Here is a 24,891-nt window from a genome sequence, read left to right on the forward strand (position 1 = left end):
GTGCTCGGAGGGCATGGAGCACATCTTTTCCATCTTTGGGGGTTGTTTTTTTTACAGGTTTAGAGGATTGTGAGCATTTTTACTTCTCAGTATTTTGCATTTTGAGTTCCCCAGTAGACTGGTTGTGCTGAATTGACCAAGCGTAAGGCATAGCTTTGGCCTCAAGGGTACATTTTTAGCTCCTCAACCGTTGAGGCTCAAAGAAGAGGAGGAGGGTGGGTGTGAAGACGTCAGCGGATGTGAAATCAGGCAGAAATAAACAGGGTGATCCTCCTTCCTGTCTGTAGGGCTCACGTTCCCCATGTGGCAGGGCACTTCTCCTCCCAGGTAGCAGATGGGGAGCGGCTTCACACCCAGGTCCTCAGTTCACAGTTCCTCTAGCAGCTCCGAGGGCGTTCTGCAGGCTGCCCTCACAGCTCACACCCCAACCATGTTGGTTGATGAAAATGTCACAGGCACTTTTCTCTTTTTCATGTTGCTCTACAAACAGCACAAAGGTCCCCAAGTCCTCTGGCGTGGAGTCACCCACTTCCATATCACCCAAGTGAAATAGATCCAGCCTCTGTTCCCATGACACCAGGGAAGCCATGGCCCTCCCCACGGAAACTGCCCCCCCAGTGACCTCCATGGTGCAAACCCACAACAGGGATTGACCCTCCTCTTAATGTCACACACTCTTTCTTCTCCTGGTACCTCCCTGGCTGCTCTGCCTTAGGCTCGTTTTCTGGCTCTTCCCTCTCTTTGAGCTCTTCAGGACTCGGTCCTGGGCCCTCTGTTCTTCTCTAGCTACACCCCCTGCCCAGGTGAGCTCACTCAGCCTCACGGCTTCAAACACCAATGACACCAAATCTAATGTCCAGCCAGACCGCTTTTCTGGCCGCTCAGCTGGCTTCTTTGCCTCTCCTCTTGATTTCTCCCTCCAACCCTGTTTCTCTCCAAGTCTGCTCCCTTTCAGTAAATGACCCGTCACCCATCGCCCAACCATCCAATTGCGCAAATGGGAAACTTAGGAATTATCCTTGATTCTCCCCATTTTCTTGCCTCCCACGTATCCATCCACAATCTCTAGGTATCTCGAGTCCGTCCACTGGCCATCTCCCTGATCTTAGTGCCATCCCCTCACCGGCCCTACAACAGCCTCGCCTTCTCACCCATCTCCCGGTGCCTACCCTTGGCACCAATCCCACTCCCAAGTCTATTCTTAACATGGCAGCTGTGCTGATCTTTTCAGAGCTTAGCTCAAATCACGTACTTGCCTTAACAGTCCCCAGGGCCAAACCCAGCGGTGGGCCATTGAGAGCCCCCTCCCTGTCCCAGCCCTGCTGGTCTCAATGCCCCCTCTCCCCCAGTGCTCCCTGCACTCCAGCCACACTGGCCTTGCTGCCCCAGAACTGGGAGCTGCTTTTCCTCTGCAAAAATGCTCCCCCAGTATCTGGCTTTTCCAGGTTTCCCCTTAAATATTCTCCCTAACAGGCTCCCTGAAAATGCCTGTGCCTTTATTGTACAGAGAACTTTCATCTCCCCCTTTACTTAAGCTCTTCCTTTTGGACTGAGCCGCATGTGTGTTTTGGGGGAAGGGGGGTGGCAGGCTAATAACCAAAAGGCTAACTGATGATTTTCATCTGCTCCAGGGCCTCACTGTTAGTACCACAAAGAATTGGCTGAACAAATAAATGACACCTGTTCTCTTGCAGCGCCACAGATCTCCTACCACACTTGTAGGTGGAGCCCAGGGTCAAAGGCATGTGCTTTTCTCCCTGAAGACTATCTCCATGAGCCGAAGAGGGGCCATGAAAAATCCTATTCTTCTTCTTCTAAAGCAAAACCGTAGCGGTCATGGCATTTCCCTTCCTTGCTTGTGGTGACTACTTAGTGTACGGAGCTCTTGTTAATACAGGGCAACTCCACCCTCTGCCCCACCTCCTCCCTTGGCAGCAGTGACTGAGAGGGGGAATCACCTGACTTAACCCGGCCAGTCAGAGTTCCTTCCCAGGAATTTGGGTTTGAGACAGAAAAAGCAGAGTCAATCTCCCAACTCTCTGGACTCCAACAGGCGGGACCTGAGCGTTGGGGGTGGTCATCATGCAGCCAGAGAAGCCAATGGCGTGGCCATGGTGAGCAGAGAGGAGAGGGCTGAGGCAGCGCCCTGACTGAGCACCATCCTTCACACACCCAGCATCACCCGCATTCCGGGCCTTATGCACCATGACATATCCTGCTGTCAGCTTCCTTATTCTTAAGGTAGGTTGAGATGGGCCCTTGTCACTTGCAAGCAAAAGAATCATAAATAATTCAGAGGGGAAGTATTTGAAGATTCAGCCTATGGATGGTTAAATAATGGGGCTCTTTATGAAAAAGTCCCCTGTAGTCTGGCTCCTCTAGAACCAGACAGATCCCAGTGTGACCCTGGACTTATCACTTAACCTCTCTGAGACTCAGTGAGCTCATCAGTAAAATGAGGATAATAATGTCCACCACTGGAGAAGATAAAAGGGATAAAAAAGTTATGGCAACCAGGATTTTCTTATCATCTGCCCAAGGCTCTCTATTCCCAGGCATTGGTGTATTTGGCAATAATATCAAAAGCCTTGAAGATGAGGCACATGCCTTCTGACTCAGCATTGCCTGTGTAGGAATTTATCCCAAGGGAATAGTCATATACTAAGATTTATGAACATCGATGTTCACCATAGCCGAGAATTGGAAACCACTCAATGGTAGGGAACCGGTTTCACAAATCATAGTATATCACTGCCATAAATAATGTTTTAGATTGTGGGTCTTAACCTTTTTGGACCCCTTAGAGGATGTGAGGAAAACTACCAGCCCTGTCCTTGGGAGAATGCTCATAAATACACTGTCACGAAATTTAGCACATCATTTCAGAAAACTGGTGGATTCGCAGAAGCTCCATTTAATGAATTATGATTTGAAAGAATCATTTAATGATATGTCTCAGTGTACTCAGTGGCATAAACTGAGTAGAAAAAATTCAGACTACCAAGTAGTCTGTACAATACGATCACAATTTTGTAAAACAAAAATAATTTACATACACACACATATATTCACATTCATACACGTACATATGGTCAGCTCTCCCTTTAAGAGAGAACCTGCCAAGAGGAGGTAGTTAGCTGAGAGCCTCCAGCTGCAACATTGGAGCCAAGGCAACACTGTCTCCTGGCAGCCACAGCCAATGACTAAGTGTGGTGGAGTACCCCGGCTTGGTCATTCCTGCCTAGCATGAGACTCTTCTAGGCAATCTTTGTGCTGGAGCTTTACGTTGGGTTGGCCAAAACTCTCCCAGAGCTCACTGCAGTCTGAGGCTCTTCCTGCCCAATCCTCCTTCCTTCTCCCTTTGCCCTCACAGGTGTTAGACCTGCATCACAGTCTGTGGGCTCTCCCACCCACTCCTGGTCCCTCACCCCTTTTAATTTCACAGGTGATATTTGAATTAATCATTTGCACTTTAACTCTGTCTTGGCTTTTGCTGCCCAGGGGGCTGGCTTTGATATTCTTCTATGTACTTTCCACGCTTTCCCAAATTTTGTCAATTAAATTATTTTTGGCATCAGAAAACATGTTTCCTTTTACATGAAACACAAATACATATAAAGATGATATCTTTATATTCACATACGCTCTGCAGATTTGAAGCCCCTGATCACGAAATTCATTTGCTTAACAAAACTTGCGTTTCGGGGCCTCCCTGGTGGCGCAGTGGTTAAGAGTCCACCTGCCAAGGCAGGGGACACGGGTTCGAGCCCTGGTCCGGGAAGATCCCACATGCCACGGAGCAACTAAGCCTGTGCACCACTACTACTGAGCCTGTGCTCTAGGGTCCTTGAGCCACAACTACTGAAGCCCGTGCACCTACAGCCCCTGCTCCACAACAAGAGAAGCCACGGCAATGAGAATCCCATGCACCGCAATGACGAGTAGCCCCTGCTCACCACAGCTAGAGAAAGCCTGCACACGGCAACGATGACTCAATGCAGCCATAAATAAAATAAATAAATTTTTTTAAAAATTGCATTTCATTAACCTACAACAGTTGATCTCCTGTCTCACAAAGAAGACAGGATGCTTAGCAGCAGCAACAGAACTTTTGGAGCGTTCAGAGCAGAGGGCCAACCCTGGGTGGGCTGGGTGTACCCTCTCTGTCCCCACTGGAGCCCCATGCTATACCCCAAATCCTTCGTCATTCTGTTCCAGCATTCTGGATCCTCTCTGCGGGAACAGGGCTGGATAACAGAGACACACTCTTTTTTAGCTCCTTTTTTCCCAGATCCCAAGCAGATGAGGCCTCTTAAGGGTCAAGAAAGGTCCTGGCTGCTTTGATTCGTTGAGACTCCCAGTATATTTGAAAACAAACAGCCTCAAAATAGAGTTCAAAGTTTGTGGCATATTTTAAATATTTACATTTAACTAAATAGTATGTTTAACATGCTCAAACTCACACAAAACTTCCACACATAGCATGATTACAGGATTTTTTTTTAATTGGAGTATAGTTGATTTACAATGTTGTGTTTGTTTTAGGTGTACAGCAGCCTGACTCAGACATTATACATACATCTATTCTTTTTCAGATTCTTTTCCCATATAGGTTATTACAGAGTGTTGAGTAGAGTTCCCTGTGCTATACAGTAGGTCCTTGTCTCCTAATTTATCCCTCCCCTCCAGGATTTTTTTTTTTTAATGAGTTCCTTGTACCCAGTATGGGCAATGTGGCTGGTAAAGGGACAGAGGCATGAAGCTGTGTGATAAATGTCTTCTTAGTTCAATCTTGGTGCTTCTCTGTTTGCCTTCACTTCAAGACAGAGATGAAAGTGTGAGCCTGGGGCGCTGTGTGAAGGGCTGACAGCCCCCTTTGGCAGCCCTTTGGTAGACCACCTTCTGCTTCTGTTCTGCATGATTTTTTTCAGGTGGACCAGAGACTCAATGGTTTAATTTTTAGCTATCCTTCTTTTTTCTATCTTTAAACTTTATTGGCCTTTCCTCCCCACAAATACAAACTATAGCCTATTTACCCTAAAGCGTGAAAAGACATGAAGGATTTACTAAAGGAAGGAGCCAATCTGGAAAGGCTACATACTATATGATTCCAACTATATGACATTCTGGAAAATGCAAAACTATGGAGACAGAAAAAGATCAGTGGTTTTCAGGGGTTAGGGAAGAGGGAGAGATGTGTTGGCAGAGGAGTTTTAGAGCAGTGAAACTACTCTGTATGATACTATAATGGTGGACGCACATCCTTTTACATTTGTCCAAGCCCATAGAATGTGCAACACCAAGACTGAGCCTTCATGTAAACTATGGACTTTGGGTGATAATGATGTGTTAACATAAGTTCATTGACTGTAACACATACACCACTCTGGTGCAGGATGTCGATGGTGGAGGAGGCTATGTGTGTAGGGTCAGGAGGCATATAGGAAATCTCTGTATTTGTCACTCAATATTTCTATGAAATTAAAAATTGTACTTCTGAGTACACAAAAGTGTACTTTCCACTCAACTTAAAACGGCTCTAAAAATTAAGTTTATTTAATTTTTTAAAAAGGACGTGTGGTTATTATCTTCAGGCTGCACCCAGTGGAGGTCAATTCTAGGTGGGAAATTCGTGGATTCACAGACTTAGGTGCAGACTGACATCATTCAAAAATCACTCGAGGGGGCTTCCCTGGTGGCGCAGTGGTTGAGAGTCCGCCTGCCAATTCAGGGGACACGGGTTCGTGCCCCGATCCGGGAAGATCCCACATGCCGCGGAGCAGCTGGGCCCGTGAGCCATGGCCGCGGAGCCTGTGCTCTGCAACGGGAGAGGCCACAACAGTGAGAGGCCCGCGTACCGCAAAAAAAAAAAAAAAAAAAAAATCACTCGAGGTAGAGAGCAGACATCCAGGGATCAAATCCCAACTCATCTACTTACCAGCTGTGCATCCTTGGGCAATTTACTTAACCTCTGTGAGCCTCTGTTTCTCCATCTGTAAAATGGAAGTATAATGGAATTTATTTCAGAGAGCTGTTGTGAGGATTAAATGAGATAATTTATGGCAAACTCTTAGCTGGTTCTCCATAAATATCAGCTATTACTAGCATTATTGTTATTCAGGGTAGTATTCATTCAACTGTAACTAATGAGCAGTATGCAAGGTACCAAGGTAAACAAGGCAGAGCTGGTTCCTACAGCCACAGAGCTTACAGGTTAATCCAGCCCTCCCTCTAGACACACAGGGTGTTGGGAACAGAAGACAGTTCCCATTCAGGCTTTGCAGGCAAGCACCCACTGATATACACACCCTGGAAGCAGCTTCAGTAGCCACGTGATTTCTTAGGTGATTTTGTTATGAGAGGTGATGTGGCACAGAGCCGGGCTGCCTGGGTTCCGATCCCAGATGCCTCCTAGCTGTGGAATTTCAGGCAAGTTCCTTACCTCCTCTGTGCCTCAATTTCCTCACCTGTATAAAGGAGGGGATAATAGAAACTATCTCATGAGCTCTTGGGAGGATTCAACACTGTAATATGTAGAATACAGAGAATGGTGCTGGGCAAAGCGTAGGTGCTATGACGCTTTTAATAATCGTTCTTGTTATGACTCATCAACGGTTCTAACCCTGACCCCAGTGAGATGGCAACAAGCAGAAAACAAGGCAGAGCTCCTTGTTGTCGATGAAGAAATCCAGGCAGCATGGTGGAGTTCTCAAGAATATACCTACCTCGTGGGTGTTTATCCCACGGCTATGCTTGCACAGGTGTGGTATGGTTTATAAGTCAGTCATGGCCACAGAATACGTAATAGCAAAAGCCTGGAAACAGCCTAGATTTCTGTGAATAGGAGACTGGTTAAGAAATCCATGACTCACCCAAAGACAGAAATATTAGCCCTCTGAAAGAATGAGGCAGCTGCATGTGAAATGATATGAAAAGATTTCCAAGAGCATTGTTAAATGCAAAAAGCAAGAGGCAGTGCGCTTTTACTTTCTGTGTTAAGAAAAAGAAATGCACGTGCCTGTGTACTTCGGTAACATGCCGGTGGTTGTCTCTGGAGGGGCAGTGGGGCTCAGGGGCAGGAGGGACTCCTTTTTCCACTGGGTGCTCATTTGCACCCTTTGAATTTTAAGCCATATACATGTATTACTTTAAAAAAAAAAGTAAGCAGAAAATTGGTGCTGATTCAAAACTCATTCCAGTTCATTGTTCTGTTAAACATATTCCACTGATCTCTGAGCAGATGGCCCGGGAGGGGTTGGGCCAGGGCCAGGGGGCAGCCTCCCTCCCCGTGGGTGTGTGGGGAGCCACGTGGGGCCCTGTGGCTGGCACATGCCTGCAGCTGGTTTTCCCGTGTGGCGGGAGGCCCAGGGTGTGGGACTGAGACTGGGGAAGGGTGGGCTCCAGTAGCCTGGCAGGGGCTACACACACAGAGCAAGGTCATGGTCCTAAATCTGGGTCTGGCCCGGGCAGCTTTCCAGGGGAGACAATCATGAGACAAAGCCTCGTTAGAAGCACCAGGAAAGGGCCTTCATCGCAGCTGCTTCTCTCCATTCATGGGACAATTCCACAGTGAAACTTGGGACCAGAAAAGCCTAAGGCTCAGGAAACAGATTTGGAAGGACCAGGGGGGCTTCCTGGCCTGTTTGAGGCATTGGTGGGATGGAAAGAGCCCAAAGGAACCTGGGTTCTTATTTCTTCATCCATTTGCCTGGCTGAAATACAAAGATTCTTTTCAGAGCTCTCCCTGAAGTAGCCCTCCAGCTTTAGGACACACACAGCATTGTGTGCAGGGACATTCCCTGTAGCCAAGCAAAAGTGACAGAGAGGCCCTTTCAGTTAACTGCAAAATAAGCAGGGCTCTGTCCAAAGACGGGAGCCCTTTGCCTCCTGGGCCCCCTGGTAACTCATAGGCTGTCTAAGCACCGTTTACTGCCTACAGCCTATTGGATGAGTGTTTTTCAAATGCCGTTTAGTCAATAATTCTTTATACACACATATAAAAACATATGTATGCATGCAAACAGATATTCTTAAGTCCAATATCCTTTATACTTTCAAACACACACACCTACAATTCTATGTAGTCATACTCTTGACTAGCAAGATATATGATATGCGATGCAGATCAAATATTTGGTACAAGGTAATCAAACAAGATCTGCAGAAGGTTTGCAGTGACATATAGTTACAAGAGTAATAATACAGCCTCCTTTTTTTGCTTCTCTGAATCTGGGTCACCATTAAGTCCAATTAAGTCTCTCCACCTATAGATGGTAACATTTGTACTCCCTTTTTTGATGTGGCTCATGCATTCACTTACCAAGCATTTGGGGAACAGTGCCAGGCACTGTTCTAGATTCCTGGGATATAGCGATGAACATAATGTGCAAAGATGTGTGGCCTTGTGAAGTTGGCATCCTGATGAGGAGACAGCCGTTCACTGCGGTGGCAGGTAGGGATGGGGATGGATAGAGGGGCATCCAGACTTCCCAGGGGAGTGAGTGTTGAGTGGAGACCTGAGGACTGTAAGTGAAGGAGTCACGGGGATATCTGGGGAGCAGGTTCTAGGCAGAGAGACCGCAACTCTCTTGCCCACTCTAGTTACGCTGCACTCACTTGGCAAAAGCCAGCCCTGGTTAGACCCAATTCTCCACCTACTCCACACCCACATCCGTGCAGCTGAACCTCCTCTGGAGAGACACGTGCCCCATGCTGGCTGGCCTCGTAGCAGTTCAGGCCCAGGATCTGGGGTGGGGAGCATAGAGGAAGCTTCATGCTTCCATCACAAATGCTTCTCCAGCCCATTCACTCTCTCATTCCCCTAGACGGCCAGTTCCCAGCAACAACTCCCTGGCCTCACTCTCAGCTAACTCTCTTTACCTCCTATCCCGCTGAGGAAATTAATCAGAAAAGCTACCTACCACTCCAAGATGCCAACACCTTACACACTTACCAATCAGATTATTGCTCAAATCCTTGCTCTTTACTACCATGGAAGAAATGTGCAGGGGAGCCCAGCACCCCTTTGCTTCTCAGGCATGCCACTCCCCACATCCTCCTCTCTCTCTCCTATATTAGCAATCCTTTCCCCGGCCACTACCTCATTCACATCTGCATAGAAACAGGCAGTACCATTTCCCGTATTAAAAAAAAAATTTTTTTTTAAACTCTCTCTTAGTGGCACTTTTCCCTCCATTCCACTTTACCCAACAAAACTCTTGGGAAGAGCTGTTCAGATGGCTGCCTGTCTCTAACCTCTCTCCTTCCTTGTGCTCTTCTCCAAGTCTTTGCTCAGGTGTCACTTTCTCAGGGAGACCTTCCCTGACCATTGTATTGAAAACGGCACCCCCTCCATATGTCCTCTTCCCAGCTTCATTTTTCTCTGTAGCTCTCATCACTTGCTAATACCCTCTATAAGGCATGTATCCATTTTGTTGATTATCTACTCCGCCCCCCTACTGGGATGTAAGTCCAAATAGGACAGTGATGTCTGCTAATTTGTTCAGCTGTCTGCCACATCCCCAGCACCTGAAAAAGGGCCCAGGGCATCAGAGGTGCCCAGCAATGTTTGTTTGGTGAATGAATGAATGCATGGTAAGGGGTGGGCGAGGAGCGGCAGGGAAATCACTGCGACCGGAGCAGACTAAGCAGGGGGGAAATTAGGCGGGAGGGGTGGCAAGAGGCCCGATCACATAGGGTCCAAGGGGAGGGTCTTACTCTAAGTGTGGTTTGGGACTCTGCTGGAGGGTTTGGAGCTGCGAAGGGACATGATCTGATTGATGTCACTGAGACTCTGGGGCCGGTCAAGGTGAAAATTCCACATTTTGAGAGTGTGCTCGTGGGCAGGCAATTTTTACATCCTCGTGCTCATGAAAATAGACTTCAAGGAAAACAGACTTAAAGGAAAGTTCTGTGTTGATGATGGCTTTTGTTATATAGAAATGGCTTTACAGGTAAAGTAGAATGTAGGACATTTCTCACTCAGCAAAATGCAACACAACAAAACAAAACATTATTGGTAAGCACTTACACAGAACCATCCATGCTCACCTACTTACTGATAAAAATATTTAGCTCTTCAGTATGTTGCTTTTTAAACAGCTGGTGTGCAAGTATTAACACATTTTTTGAGATATTAACCAACAGACATTTCTGAGCATATGGTACAGGCAAAACTGGCCTATATTAAATAACCACAGCTGGGATTCTAAATGTTGGGCCCAGAATTTGAAAATGTCTCTGCCCCTTAAGCATTAAACAGCAGCAGTAAAACACCCAGCAGTCTCCTGGCGACATCTAGCATTTCTAAGTACCCTTTCAGGCGGTATACTATGTGGTCCAATGCTCATGAGATGCCATCTTTATAAGCTGTTTAGTAAAGGTATAAGGTATTTGCTAAGAGGGGACAAGATAGTCTGGCCAGGAAATATGTGGATTGTGGGTTTAGGTCTATGTGTTTAGTTGGTGGAGTTGGTGCAGCTGCTTCTAGAATTGCAGTGGGAGTGGGGAGTAAAGTCCACAACTCTGAGCGTTCCAGGCAAGCCAGAATGGGGGTATGGGGGCTTAGAAGGGGACGAAGGATGGTGGGCCCCGGCAGCTGCCAAGCTAGGACGAAAAGAGAAGACTGATTCTAAAGAGGTGCTGGCTGGTGTTTATGGTTCTTGTACCAGGGTCCCAGCTATTATAACTGAGCACACAGGAAGCTGGCTCTGGGCTTGCTAGACTTTGCAGGGGGGTGGCTGCGTGTTCCCAGTGCTTCGTTAGCTCCTTCCCCAATAGTGAGGGTCAGGCAAAGCGGGCCACAGCCTTCCACTTTGATAGATGTCCTCACCCCTCTGGGCGTCAAGGGTCATTGCCACAGTGCTTCTAGGAAGCTCAGGACTTGGGACTCTAGGCCAGTGGTTCTCAAGTGTGGTCCCAGCAGCATCAGCATCACCTGGGAACTTGTTGGAGATGCAGATTCTTAGGCTCCACCCCAGAGCTGCTGAATCAGAAACTCTGGGGGTAGGTCCCAGCAACCAGCGTTGAATAAGCTCCCTAAGGAAGTCTGATGCGCATTGCAGTTTGGGAACCACTGATATAGACCAGTTCCAGGCGGATGCTGCTGCTGCTTATTCTGGGACCGTACTTTGAAAACCAGTGTTCTAGAAATTTCACAAGCAAATCACTCAGGTAGGTTATGAGTAAATCCAGTTATTAAATAACAAGTATTACTGAATACCTAAGGGCTGTTTAACAGTGATTGCCTCTGTACAAGGGGATTGTGGGCAACTTTTAAAAGTTGATGTATCTCTGAATTGTTCAAAGTTGTTATTATAAACATGTATTACTTTTGCAGATAAAAAAAGATATTTTAAAAATATAAATACCTCATTCTAGTATAGTTCTTTAGAGTCGTGCTTCTCAAACTTTACTGTGCAAACCATTTAGGAATCTTGTTAAAAATGCAGATTCTGGTTCAGTAGGATGGGGGCGGGGGAGGCAGGGCTGTGGGATTTTTCAACAAGCTCCCTGGTGATTCCAGTCTACTGGCCCACGAACCACACCTTGGATTTACAGAGTACAAAGCACTGTCATGTGTATTACATTTTTTGTTCCTTGTTACAACCCTGGCAAACAGATTCACTAATTCACTTATTCAACCATTAGGTACTACAACATACATATACTGGACATAAAGAAATGGTCTAATGGGGGTGGAAAACCAACCAACCACCAAAAATCCCACACGTAAACAGATAAACAAATATAAATAGTGATCAGAACTGATCAGGAAATAAAGAGGGTGCCGAAAAAGAAGGGCTCTAGGAGGAGGTGATTTTGGCAGTGACGGTAAGGATGAGCCACGGAGAAGTTCAAGGGCCAGCTCTCGGTAGACACCAGGAAGCTCCTGCAGCTAGCAGGCAGGGAGGGAAGACCCCCAAATCCGGACGGGGGAGGGGGTGGAGGCAGGGCCCGCCAGGGCAGGAAGGCCGTGGTATTGGGCCGATTTCAATCCAAATGTGGGGTAAGCATTGAGGGTTTAAGCAGGGAAGTGACTGGTCTGGTATTTGCATTGGGATCACGCTGGCTGCTGTTCAGGAAATGAAACCTCTCCAGGGTCCCCTCGGAGGTGGTGCAGGGAGTGCTGGGCCATGCGAGGGCGCCCAGGAGTCAGGCCTGGCGCCCTCAGAGTCGCGTGGATCTATTCGGGGGGGTCAGGAGTCCCCTCGTGAATATCGAGCCACCAGGGCACGTGTTTTTATTGCCGCACAGAGGACCTCAAATAAGCGCGCTCCGGGCAACAACATGACTTTTAATCCCCTTTCAGAGGACTTGGGCTCGCATCCACGCTTTGCTGGTCACGATGGCATCTTGGACACTTCCCCCTCGGTGCCTCAGTCTCCCTTACCTGTCTAGGAGGACTTGGAGCAGCCCACGGGTGACACCCTGGGTCGTCAATCCTGCATCCCCGTGTAGGGGGGAGGGTACGGCTGGGGCAGAGGCGGCACAAGGGGTTGGCTTCCCACCCGGGAAACTGAGGCACGGTGGGGAGAGAAGCGCGCGCCCTCCAGACTCCCGCAAACTCCAAGCGGCACGTCTCGTCTCCACGCAAACTGTCCAGGCCGCCTGCCAGCCGTCTCCACGGAGTGGCCCCCGCCCAGCCCTGCCCGAAGACCGGAGCTGGGCCGGGCTTCTCAGGGGGCGGCAGTGGCGGCGGGGAACTCGGCGCCATCACTGGGCTCGAGCGCTGGAAGAGGCGCGCGGGACACACCTCCAGGTTCCCCAGACCGGTCGGGCGCGGGCCTGCCTAGGGGCGCCAGCCTCTGCGCGCGCCGACCCCGCCCCTCGCTGGCGCCCCCGCCCCTCGGCCTCCTCCTCCGCCTCCGCCTCTTCGCAGGCCCGCGACGTGCCCGGCCGGCGACCGAGCTGCAGGGACGGCGTCCGGCGCGCTCACTTCCGCGTCCCGCCGCCCTCCGGTCCGCGCGCGCCCAGCCACCGCCGCCGCCATCGGACAATAGGCCGCCCGCCCGGCTGCCGTGAACTTCCTGCCGGGGCCCGGCCGGCCCGTGTGCCCCGGACCCTGATCCCTCTCCGCGCCGGCCAGGATCGCAGCTCCGCGCCACCAGGGGAAGCAGCGGAGGACCGAGCGCCCGGGACGTTCCAGCGCCTCCCGCCGCCGCGCCTTTGCTCTGGCCCGGCGGGTACGCGGCCTCTGCGCTCTTCGCTCTGAGCGACTTAACCCCGTCCAGCGGCTGCTGCCTTGTTGTGGGTTTCCGAGTTTGGTTGATTAAGGAGGATGTGATTTTTACCCCCCTTATTTCTTTTTCCTTTTATGATTTGAAACAGAGAAAAGAACTCACAGCCAGCTCGGACAGCGAAGTGCCACCAGCTGCCCCCACGTGGACACCTCCGAGAGGAAAGGGAATTGGAAGCAAACTTGGTGCAAGTGACTTTGAGGCCTCACCCTCGGCTGGACTCTAAGGCCTAGGGTCATGACTCTCATGCTGGGCAGGTGGAAGGCTTTACCTGTCCTGGGCTGGACGTGAGTCTCTGCCCTTCGCCAGCACCTCCACCGGCCCACCTCCACACACTCAATACCCAGCATCTAGGCTAGACCCGGACACTTGTCAGCAACATGGATAAGTATGACGACCTGGGCCTGGAGGCCAGTAAATTCATTGAGGACCTGAACATGTATGAGGCCTCCAAGGATGGACTCTTCCGAGTGGACAAGGGTGCAAGCAACAACCCGGAGTTTGAGGAAACACGCAGGGTGTTTGCCACCAAGATGGCCAAAATCCACCTGCACCAGCCGCACCAGCTCCTGCAGGAGGAGACCCTGCCCAGGGGGAGCCGAGGTCCTGTGAACGGTGGGGGCCGCCTGGGCCCACAGGCCCACCGGGAAGCTGATGGGGGCAGCAAGGTGACGGGGGATGGTGCCGCAAAGCCTCCTCTCGCTACCTCGATAGTGGCCCCTGGGACAGCCACAACCATCGCGGCTGGGCAGCCCTTGTCCCCACCCCAGGAACAGAGGGCCAAGCTGTGTGTCCGTGGCGCGAGGCAAGGCAGCCAGGACTGTGGATACAAGGAGAGCGTGGCAAGTTCTGAGATGTCTGCTTTCCATCGGCCGGGCCCCTGTGAGGATCCTTCCTGCCTCACCCACGGAGACTATTATGACAACCTCTTTTTGGCAAGCCCCAACTGGGGCGATGAACCAGCAGTGTCCCCCAGCATCAGGCTGGGTGTAGGAAGTGGGTGGTCTGGCACGCCAGGGAGTGGCCCGCCACTGTCCACACCCTCCAGGGTCCATCACCTATACCAGCAGCAGCTTTCCCCTAGCTCCAGCAGGTCATTGCAGAGCAGCCAGGATGGTGGTGTTGGTGGCCACAGCAGTGAGAAGCCAGCAGCTCTTTGGACCACCGCCTCCTCCCAGCGAGTGAGCCCTGGCCTCCCTTCCCCAGGCCCAGAGAATGGGGCCCTACCGAGACCTGCTCAGCCCAGGACCCCTTCTTACTCAGCGCCCCTGGCCCTGAACCGCTCCAGTCAGGGACCTCTTCCAAGAACAAACTCGGGGGTAGGGAGTGAGGTTTCAGGCATGATGCCCAAACCCACTGTGGACCCTCAACCCTGGTTCCAGGATGGCCCCAAATCTTACCTTTCTAGCTCTGCCCCTGCATCCTTGCCAGCCAGCATGGACAATATGCAGCTGGGTGCAGTCCCTGGGCCGGGTCCCAAGCCTGGCTGTACAGACCCTGGCGTTGGTCCCAAGCTCAGCCTTGTCCATCCAGTGATGTCCACCCTGCCTGAGTTATCTTGTAAAGAAAGTCCGTCTGGCTGGTCCTCTGATGGCAGCCTGGGGCCTGTGCTCCCAGAGAGCCCCGGTTCCCCCAGGGTGAGACTGCCCTGCCAGACCCTCATCCCGGGCCCTGAGCTTGGACCCACGGCTGCCGAATTGAAATTAGAAGCCCTCACCCAACGTCTGGAGCGTGAGATGGATGCTCACCCGAAGGCCGATTACTTTGGTGAGTGAGAGACTGGTGTGATTGCCCATGGTGGGTGATGGGGTCCCTGCATTTGGGCATTTGGGGGAAGTGCCCCCCACCAGGGATGCTGTAACTCTCCTTGAGTGGCCTGCCTTTTTGTGTGTGTATGTGTTCCTCTTTCAGCTGCTTCTGCTGAAACTTGAAACTTGAAAGTATCCCTAGGCAGAAAGCGGATCTTGCAGCTGGGGGTTACCCATGTGTGAAGGGCAGGATTACTCATGACTGCTCCCCCAAAAGGGAAATGCTGTGATTTTGGATTTCAAAGGTTTTGGGGGTGACTTACAGCCTCTCTCAGTGACTGGCTCAGGCAGGACTTGAATGGGCTTCTTAGGTCCAGGTACCCCGTGAGTGTTCCATCTGTAGTTGGCTTGGCCAGGTGGCTCTGGCTGTTTGAGGACCAGTGGTCGGGCAGGGGCTCTCTATGTCTCCCTATGTGTGCGCATGTCTGCCTGCAGGTTTTGTGTTCAATTGAGGGAGGTGAAACACTGACATGGAAGGCTTTGTTCTAGAGCAGTAGTTCACAAAGTGTACTTTGGACCCTTAGCCTGGGAACTAGTTAGAAATGCAAATTCTTAGGCCACACCCCAGACCTACGGCATCAGAAACTGTGGGGTGGGACCCAGCAATCAGCATTTTCACAAGCCAGCCCGGGATCCTGACGTTCTGGGAAATTTGAGACCTGTGCATTAGGTGCCTTCTAACTCAGGAACACACGCCCCCCCCCGCCCCCCCCTCCCAGCTTCCAGCTGGCAGCCAGGTTACACCCACAGTCGTGGCTCCCAAGAGGATGGAAGATGCTTCTTGCTGGTTTCACTCCAACTTGCAAGTTTTGTTTTCTTCTCTTTTAAAGCCACAAACTCTTGGAGACTGCTAGCTTCAGCTTTTTTCTCCTCACAGGGTTTGGAGGCAGCGGGAGAGCAGTGATATGCTTCTGTTGAGTAATGATTTAGCCGACTCATAGGAGAGCTAACTAGAAAGACAGCCTACTCTTAGAAGAGTCTGAGGGTTGCTTTTATTTTATTTTATTTTTTTATTTTTGAACTCTGCACAACTGAAGTCACGATTTCCCCACATGAGGCCTGTGAACCGTGGGAAGCTGAGTGCCGTTGGAGTGGCAGCTGTGCCAGGCAGGGTCCGGGAAGGCCCTGGACAGGGAGGGTGACCGGCTTGCTCCTTTCCGTCTACCTCATTCTGCGTCAGTGAGTGATTCTGTCCCAAGGTGCTTGGAGGGATGGGGTCCGAGGCACTCAAGCTAGTAGTACTGTGTTCTTGCTTCTCATGAGAGCCTCGCGGGAACAGCTCTCACACCACCCTGGGCATTCACAGGTCGGGGTGACTGTTTACTGGCTTATGTTTTAGGGCACCCTCTTACTGTGAACTGTTTACTGGTTTATGTTTTAGAGCACGTAGCACCCTCTTACTGTGAACCATCTCTTCTCCTTTACAAATCCCCCACTTTGGGAATAATACTTGGGTGGAAAAACTGTGGGTTTTTTAGTTCAAACTGTTGTTGAATTTTTTTCTTCCAGTTTTATTGAGATATAATTGACACAGCATTGTATTAGTTTAAGGTGCACAGCATCATGATTTGATTTACATGCATCACGAAGTGATGATCACAATAAAGTTAGTGAACATCCATCATCTCATATAGGTACAAGTTAAAGAAATAGGAAAAAATACTTTTTCCTTGTGATGAGAACTCAGGAGTTACTCTCTTTTTTTTTTTTGCGGTACGCGGGCCTCTCACTGTTGTGGCCTCTCCCATTGCGGAGCACAAGCTCTGGACGCGCAGGCTCAGCGGGCAGGGCTCACAGGGCCAGCCGCTGCACGGCATGTGGGATCTTCCCGGACCAGGGCACGAACCCGCATCCCCTGCATCGGCAGGCGGACTCTCAACCACTGCGCCACCAGGGAAGCCCAGGAGTTACTCTCTTAACTTTCATATATAACACACAACAGAGTTAATTGTATTTATCATGTTATACATTATACCCCTAGTACTTATATACCTTATAACTGGAAGTTTATATCTTTGACTGCCTTTGTTCAATTCCCCCTCTCCCGCTCCACCCCCCTCCCACCTCTGGTAGCCACAAATCTTATCTCTTTTTCTATGAGTTTGTTTTTGAAGTATAATTGACCTACAACACTATGTTAGTTCCTATTACACAACACAGTGATTCGGTATTTCTATACATTTCAAACTGATCACCACGATAAGCCTAGTTACGATACGTCACCTTACAAAGATAGTATGTAGTTATTGACTATATTCCCCACACTGTACATTTCATACCCGTGACTCATTTGTTTTGCGACTGGAAGTTTGTACCTCTTTCCCTCACCTATTTCTTTCCTTCCCTTCCCCTCTCCCCTGAGACAACCACCTGTTTGTATCTATAACTCTGTTTATGTTTTGTTGTGTTTGTTCATTTGTGTTGTTTTTTTAGATTCCACATACACATGAAATACAGTATTTATCTTGAATTTTTAATTCAAGCTCAGTAAACAACAAAACTGCAGTTTTATTTTTTCAGGGAGGCAAGTTTATACACTGCCTCAGAGCAGAGATACTGGCTAACACTAGCCATTCATTCAGCCCATGTTTATTGAGTGCCTACTTTGGGCCATGGGGTACATAACCAATGGGACAAACAGAAACCCCTGCTTCCCCAGAGCAGACAGTGCAATAGAGGGAGACAGGAGATGAACAAAATAAAGAAGTAAGTATGAGGGAGAGAAATAGGAAGAGGAGAGAATGGAGCCTCCGGGCAGGGAGTGGCAGGGAGGTTTCTGGTTTTAAATCAGGTGATCAGGGAAGATCCCATCGAGAAGGTGGCACTGGAGCTAGGCTTGAAGGAGGCAAGGGGGTGAACCCTGAGTCTGAGTCTGCCCAAGGATAGGGCGTTCCCAGCAGGGCAGACAGCAAGAGCAGTGGCCCCGGGACCTGGGCTGTGCCAGGCAATGTGCTAGACACTATTTAATTTACTCATGTAATCTTAGGAAGCCCATTTCACCAACCTGGAAACTGAAGCTCAGAGAGGTTAGATTATTGATCCCAGGTCTCACAGGGGGGACTGGGTGTAGCTGGGGTCTGAGCCCCACAGTTGCGGCTCCCTGCCCATTCTTCTAACCAGCACTGCCCAGCTGCCTCCCAAGCACAGATGTGAAAGCCTGCTTTATTTATCTATTTATTTTTATGGTTGTTTTTTCCTTAATTGAGGTGAACTTCCTATAACATAAAATTAATCATTTTAATTCATTTGGAATTAATTTAAAAAGTAATGAGTGGCATTTAGCGCATTCACTGTGTTGTGCAAACACCACCCCTATCTAGTTGCAAAACATTTTCATCACCCCCAGAGGAAACCCACCCCCATAAATCAGTTGCTCCCCAATCCCCCAACTCTCCCAGCCCCTGGCAACCACCAATGTACATTCTCTCTCTCTGGCTTTACTTATTCTGGATATTTGATATAGAGGGAATCATATTTAAGTTATTTTTTGACTAAACATTACATTCACATGGAGAAAATTCAAAAGACGCAAAAACACATAGGGTGAAAAATGAGTCTCTTTCTCACCCCGGTTTCTAGCCGAGCATCCTGGTGTGATGAATGTATATGTGTGTGTATCTCTCTGTGGGCCTGCTGTCCACCTGCTCTTTGCCTTTCCCTCTGAACAGTGCGTCTTGGCAGCTGTTGTGCATCAGCACGCGTTGAGTTGGCTCAGTGTCACCCTCTGTGGATGTGCCCCGGGCCACGTAAGCAGCCTTGTGGTGGACTTCAGAAGGGCCAACTGCAAGGTGAAAGCCCAGCTTTGTGACAGACTCCTGGGGGCGGGGCGGGGAGTAGGTTGCACGGCTGGGGGCTTTGTGGCCTTTAAATGTTGCCTAGTTGCCCTCCGCAGAGGTCATGCCAGGGACCCCACTGCGCATCATATAGGAGAGGGCCTGCCCCCACCTGCTTTGGCAGCTGAGCTTCCAGCCACTGTAACGGGACTGGCCACGTGGCCAAGGAGGACGCCTGTCCTCTGAGCACCTGGCCATCAGTATGTGGCCCAGCCCTGCTGTGGGACCTTGAACAAACTGTCCCTTTGAGGCCTCCCCGCTCATCCACAGTACGAGGCTCTTGGCTGGTTGAGGGGCTCACATCGGCAGATGTCTTTCCCTTCTCTAGATCTGGTGTTATTTGAAAGATTTTGTCTGTCCAACACACTACGTTTATTACATAAGGATGAAATTTTACTTCTAAATAGAAGAGTATCTATTGATACAGGGCTCTTGCCAGAGAGAATCAGGGTAATGTTAACAGTCATCATCGGAGTCGATGTAACTGTAGCCAGAAGCAAAGCAAAGTGGATGTTTGGGTTGGTTACCTGGACCCCTTCCTGGGCATTTGACCTTGTGGGAAGAGCTTGTGAATCCCTGCTACCACCTTGGAGGGCACTTGGGTTTGAAGACACCTCAGTGTCCAGTTATTGATCAGCTTATCTCCGAGGACTCTTCTGGCACTTTCCAAGGCCAGGTCTCTGTGGCTTCAGGACAATTTGGTCCCAGGGAGGCATTTCTTCCCCCTCTTTCTTCTCCCATGTTCCTCTGTGGCCTCTTTGTGTCTTCCTGTCCTTGAGGAAAGAGTTAAGAACAAACTCTTGATGCTTCTTAGAGAACACTGTTGGGTTTCCAGCTCCCTGGGCCTTGCGCTCAGAAGATGCCCCCCCCGCCCCCCCCACCACCGTGTGGTTGTTTTCACACCACTGTGTTCCCTGCAGAGGAAATGAAGAGGCCCTCGTGCCGTTTGTTTACTCTCGCCCGTCTTTTCTTCCACGGTAGCCATCTGTCCTCCTCACACTGGTCGTCTCCCCGCTTTCTAAGGAAAAAGGACACAAATAAACCACCTGCCACAGGCTGGGTTTCCCGGAAAGCTGACTCTGAGACAGAGTCTAGCGTGCAGGGGGCTCACTAAGGGTGCTCCTGGGACCCTAACTGTGGAGTGAGGAGGAGGAAGCAGGAGTGGGCAGGGAGGAGCCCCAGCTGCCGTGCGGGCCTGACAAGACTGGACCGACCCCAAGGGGTGAGGCTCCCTCCTGCCCCCGTGGCTGAGCCAAGACTCCTTCAGCGAAGGGATCTGGGTGTCCACCACATCCCCGGTCCCGGGCAGAGAAGACCCCATTCCTGGTGACCTTGGCCATGATTTTAACCATAGTGACGTCTGTTGAGCGCCTGTATGTAACCTTCACAGCCAGACTCCGTTATTCTCTGTTGACAGTTGAGAAACCAAGGCCGTGACGTGCTCAGGACCACACAGGTGTCCGCAGTGGTGCTGCCACGCCAGGTGGGGCTCTGACCACTCTCACGGGAGAACTAGGTGGTCTTTCGGGGCTGAATTGAACGTTCTCCGTTTGCCCCTCCAGATTCGCTCTCCGCCCAGCTGCTGTGGGGGCATCAGTGGCCTCCCTGCCCTTTCCAGGCCTTCTTCCCCATGGTCAGGACTGTGGACCTGCAGCCCCCGGTTCCTTCCCTCCCTGTTGTGTGTGGGTCTGGGGGACCAGGCACTGCTAGTACCGCCCAGAAGAGCCACACTCTGAGGCACCAGCGGGGTGGCGAGGCAAGAGGAAGCTGGTTTCAGGGTCTCTGTCACCCAGCAAGTGGATGGACAGGCCCTTCTCCACCTGCATGGAGAGAGAAGCACCTGGCTCTGTCTTTAGTTTTCCTGTCTTGGGTGGACATTCCTGCTGCAGTATTTGAACTCAGAAAACTGCAACGGCAGACCTGCCTTAGCCTGAGAGCCTGAGAACAAGCGTGACTCCTTCTGGGGATGGTCCTGCCCTGCCAGGGACCAGGGAGCCTGTCACACTTGATTTCATTTTACTAGCAACGCAGGAGGTGAAATAAGCAGTCCAGACAAGGAACCCGTAAATGTCCTATCTGCTCCCTCCCATTGGACAGTCTCTTCAACATCGAGCTGCCTGTTGTCTTAATGACCTTTCAAGCGCATCTTATCTGACTTGATTAGCAACAGATGCTTGAAATGTGGGGCTTAAGTCCAGCCTTGAATGCAAAATTGCGGGTGATTTTCAGAGCATTTGTCATATAAAAGGAAACAATATGGGCCAATCCTGTAGAAGAGGGGCCCCTCCAGAATTCAGGACAGGGGCCTGTGTGCACCCCAGAGGCCCTGCTTACCCCCCAGATATCAGGCATTGCAGTAAACCCAAACCAAGTGCTGAAGTAGCAGAAGTGGGCAGAAGATCATTAACCACCTGGCCCTGTCTGAGTAGCTGGCATGACCAAGTGTGGGAACTTCTGCCCACATTCCTTTTGGAGACATGGTGCCATAATTTGGACCTGCTGAATCCAGGCTTCTATAGCCATGGAAGTAAATTTCTGATCCTTTGGTAACTTTTATAAATGACACTCAAGAATCCAATTCTGGGCTCCCCTGGTAGCGCAGTGGTTAAGAATCCATCTGCCAATGCAGGGGACATGGGTTCGAGCCCTGGTCCAGGAAGATCCCACATGCCGTGGGGCAAATAAGCCCATGCGCCACAACTACTGAGCCTGCGCTCTACAGCCCACGAGCCACAACTACTGAAGCCCACACGCCTAGAGCCCGTGCTCCACAACAAGAGAACCTGCCGCAATGAGAAGCCCAAGCACCACAGCGAAGAGTAGCCCCCGCTCACCGCAACTAGAGAAAGCCTGTGTGCAGCAACGAAGGCCGATTGCAGCCAAAAATAAATAAATAAAATAAATTTATTTTTAAAAAAAGAATCCAATTCTGCCTGTCTAGCCTAGACGGTGTGCACCCTGAGACATGGGGATTCCCAGCTGTTTAGAAATTGGGTAGCTTATGTGCATGTTTTTTTGTAGGCCAGGTAATCTTCCCCTCAAAATCAGGAAGGTATATACTTTAAATTTTTTTTTTTTTTTTTTTTTTTTTTTTTTGTGGGCCTCTCACTGTTGTGGCCTCTCCCGTTGCGGAGCACAGGCTCTGGACGCACAGGCTCAGCGGCCATGGCTCACGGGCCCAGCCGCTCCGCGGCATGTGGGATCTTCCCAGACCGGGGCACGAACCCGTGTCCCCTGCATCATCAGGCGGACTCTCAACCACTACGCCACCAGGGAAGCCCTATATTTTAAATTTTTATTGATGTATAGTATACATATATTGTAGATGCTCACAAAGTGAAGACACGCAGCACTCAGATCAAAGCACAGAGCACGACCAGCACCCAAGAAGCCCCCTGCGTGTGCCCTCTTACAGTCACCACTACCCCAGGGAGAGTTGTGACTTCTGACTGCAAACATGAGGGGTTTTTTAAAAAATATTTATTTATTTATTTGGCTGGGTTGGGTCTTAGTTGTGGCACACGGGCTCTTTCTTTTTTTCAGTTGTGCACGCTGGATCTTCAGTTGCGGCACGCATGCGGGATCTAATTTCCTGACAAGGGATCGAACCCTGGCCCCCTGCATTGGGAGCACGGAGTCTTAACCACTGGACCGCCGGGGAAGTCCCCAAACATGAGTTTCTGAGCAATTGTGTGGTTTAAAGTAACTTCTGAAACCTTGAGATAATTATAAAACCTCTCATGGCAGGTTTTTGGATGGATGGAGAGCGCGTGGCTGATCCGAGTGCAGCTGAGGCTGGGCCAGCAAGGAGTGGGTGCTGTCAGCAGGGCTATCCAGCTCACTCTGTACCGGTGGCTGCTCCCGTGTGGTCAGTGGTCGGGGCTCCAACACTGTTTTGGTCCTCTGTGTTCTCTGAAGGGATGGACTTTTCATCATACGCTTTAGCCCTGTCCCTACTGCCCGCTCTCCCCACAGGATTTCTCTTCTGAGATTTCGGGGTAGGGGGACGATCAGCAACCCCTACAGTTCATTCAGAGTGATTCCTCTGTTCACTGGGTCCACATGTCGGCAAGGCGCGCTTGTCCACTCCCCGCTGTGCTCTTAGCACTGGGCTTGGAGGGACACTGGAGGGTCAGACTCAGCCCTTGCACTTGGAGTGACAGCCACTCTTCTGTCACCACGGCCTCAGGCCTGCACTCGGGGTGTCCCCCCAACCCCGCCGTGATCACCGGCTTCTGTCGCACTGGCCTTGTTGCTGGTCCCTGAGCTTATGGAGTTCTTCCCCACCCCAGGGCCCTTGCCCTTGCTGTTCCCCAACCCACGTCCTCTGGCCAGCACGGTGCTGCCCCCCTGCCATCCCCCCCGGGGCGGCAGGTCTCCAGCTGTAGCGCTGGCCAGTCCTGACAGCCGTTTCCCACGGCAGCTGCCTCATCCCATCAGGCTGTCTTTCTGAGGTTCTCCCTTCTCGGAATGTTTCTGCTCTGTTCCTCTGTGACCAGGAAAAAATGTCTTGTTTTTTCCATCTAATTTTCCTGCTCTTTCTATTCATAATGCAAAACATCGAATTGACCTTTAGACGTGACTATTCTTGCCAGAGGTTTTTTTTTTTTAAAGTTATGTTTCTTTACATCTCTGGATCTCCTGCTCAGGAGAAGGAACTGTGGAAGAAATGCATCAGGTGTTTGGGGGTGAAGCAACCAGCTGTTCTGGGCCCGAGCCTACCAACAGCCCCAGGTGTGATGTGGGGCTGCTCGCTCTTCCTCTGTGCTGAGCCAGGGCCACCTCTGAGGGCTCTTCCTAACCCAAAGTGCTCTGGCTTTGGGTACAATCGGATGCCTGACTTTAGCTGATCGAGTAACAAGGGACTGGGCAGCAGTATTGTCCACAGTGGCGAGAGCCCGGAAAGGCAGAGGGCTGAATGGTCTAGCATCTCATCTCCCTTCCAGGCCTCTACAGAATTAAAAAACAACTTTTTTGTTTGTTTAGTTACAGTTACATTTTCAGTTGTAAGCGGTAGTCATTTTTACTGTAGGTATTCTGGAAAATACATACAGTTAAAACAAGAACCATGAATTACTGACATGCCTGCCACCCTTAGAATAATCAGTGTTAAGAGTTTCTGCAGAAAGTTTCCAGTCCCAAGTAGTGGCCGGAGCCCGCGGTGATGCGGGCTGCATGATGTGCTGTGGTTCTTGGCTCTTTGGCCAGATGTAGAAGCGTTTACTGAGCTAGAAGCCAGTTTGCTCTGCGGTGTGTCTGATGAAAGTGAGATTAGGAAGGACTGAAGATTTCCTGTAGGAAAAAAACACACATGGGGAGCCACTGATATTACGGGGGTCACCCACCCTAGAGCCCTTTTTTTAAAAAAAATAATTTTATTTATTTATTTATTTATTTTTGGCTGCATTGCGTCTTTGTTGCTGTGCGCGGGCTTTCTCTAGTTGCAGGGAGCGGGGGCTACTCTTCGTTGTGGTGCGCAGGCTTCTCATTGCGGTGGCTTCTTTTGTTGTGGAGCACGGGCTCTAGGCACGCGGGCTTCAGTAGTTGTGGCACGAGGGCTCAGTAGTTGTGGCTCTCACGGGCTTAGTTGCTCTGCGGCATGTGGGATCTTCCCGGATCAGGGATCGAACCCATGTCCCCTGCATTGGCAGGTGGATTCTTAACCACTGCAGCACCAGGGAAGTCCCTCTAGAGGCCTTTTGAGACTCTCATTCTAGTTAAACTTGGGGTCCCTAGTGCGGGGGACAGCTGGGAGCACTGGCCATGGGGCTCACTGAGCTTGTTTTTGTTAGCATATCCCAGGACATCTCTGAGGGCTCTTGCGGTACCCTCAGCGTTTCTGGGTCTCAGGCTTGAAATGGGACAGTGGCCTTGGGGCCTGGCACTGTCAGGGCCCCAGATCGTGGGGCTGGGTGGTTGTCTGTTGAAGGAATGGAGGGGCCTCAGTTAGGGCGTGGAGGGGGAAGAGGAAGGGATGTTTAGCCGGGGTTACAGCTCTGAGATAGTTTTGCT

General features: G+C 50.4%; 1 protein-coding gene across 2 annotated transcripts in view; it reads left to right on the plus strand.

The window, feature by feature from the left end:
- The first annotated feature begins 2,044 nt into the window (after positions 1-2,044).
- Positions 2,045-24,891, plus strand: part of LIMD1 (LIM domain containing 1) — an 85,105-nt gene continuing 62,258 nt past the window's right edge. Inside the window, exons 1-2 of one of the 2 annotated variants that reach the window (XM_060109661.1) lie at positions 2,045-2,241; positions 13,330-15,005. In XM_060109661.1, coding sequence (XP_059965644.1) covers positions 13,619-15,005 — 1,387 coding nt within the window. In that variant the 5' untranslated portion in view covers positions 2,045-2,241; positions 13,330-13,618. Of the gene's footprint in view, positions 2,242-12,731; positions 15,006-24,891 lie in introns of those variants that run through there. The other variant, XM_060109662.1, reaches the window with a different exon arrangement.

Source organism: Mesoplodon densirostris, chromosome 10 (assembly GCF_025265405.1).
Source record: "Mesoplodon densirostris isolate mMesDen1 chromosome 10, mMesDen1 primary haplotype, whole genome shotgun sequence".
Taxonomy (NCBI): domain Eukaryota; kingdom Metazoa; phylum Chordata; class Mammalia; order Artiodactyla; family Ziphiidae; genus Mesoplodon; species Mesoplodon densirostris.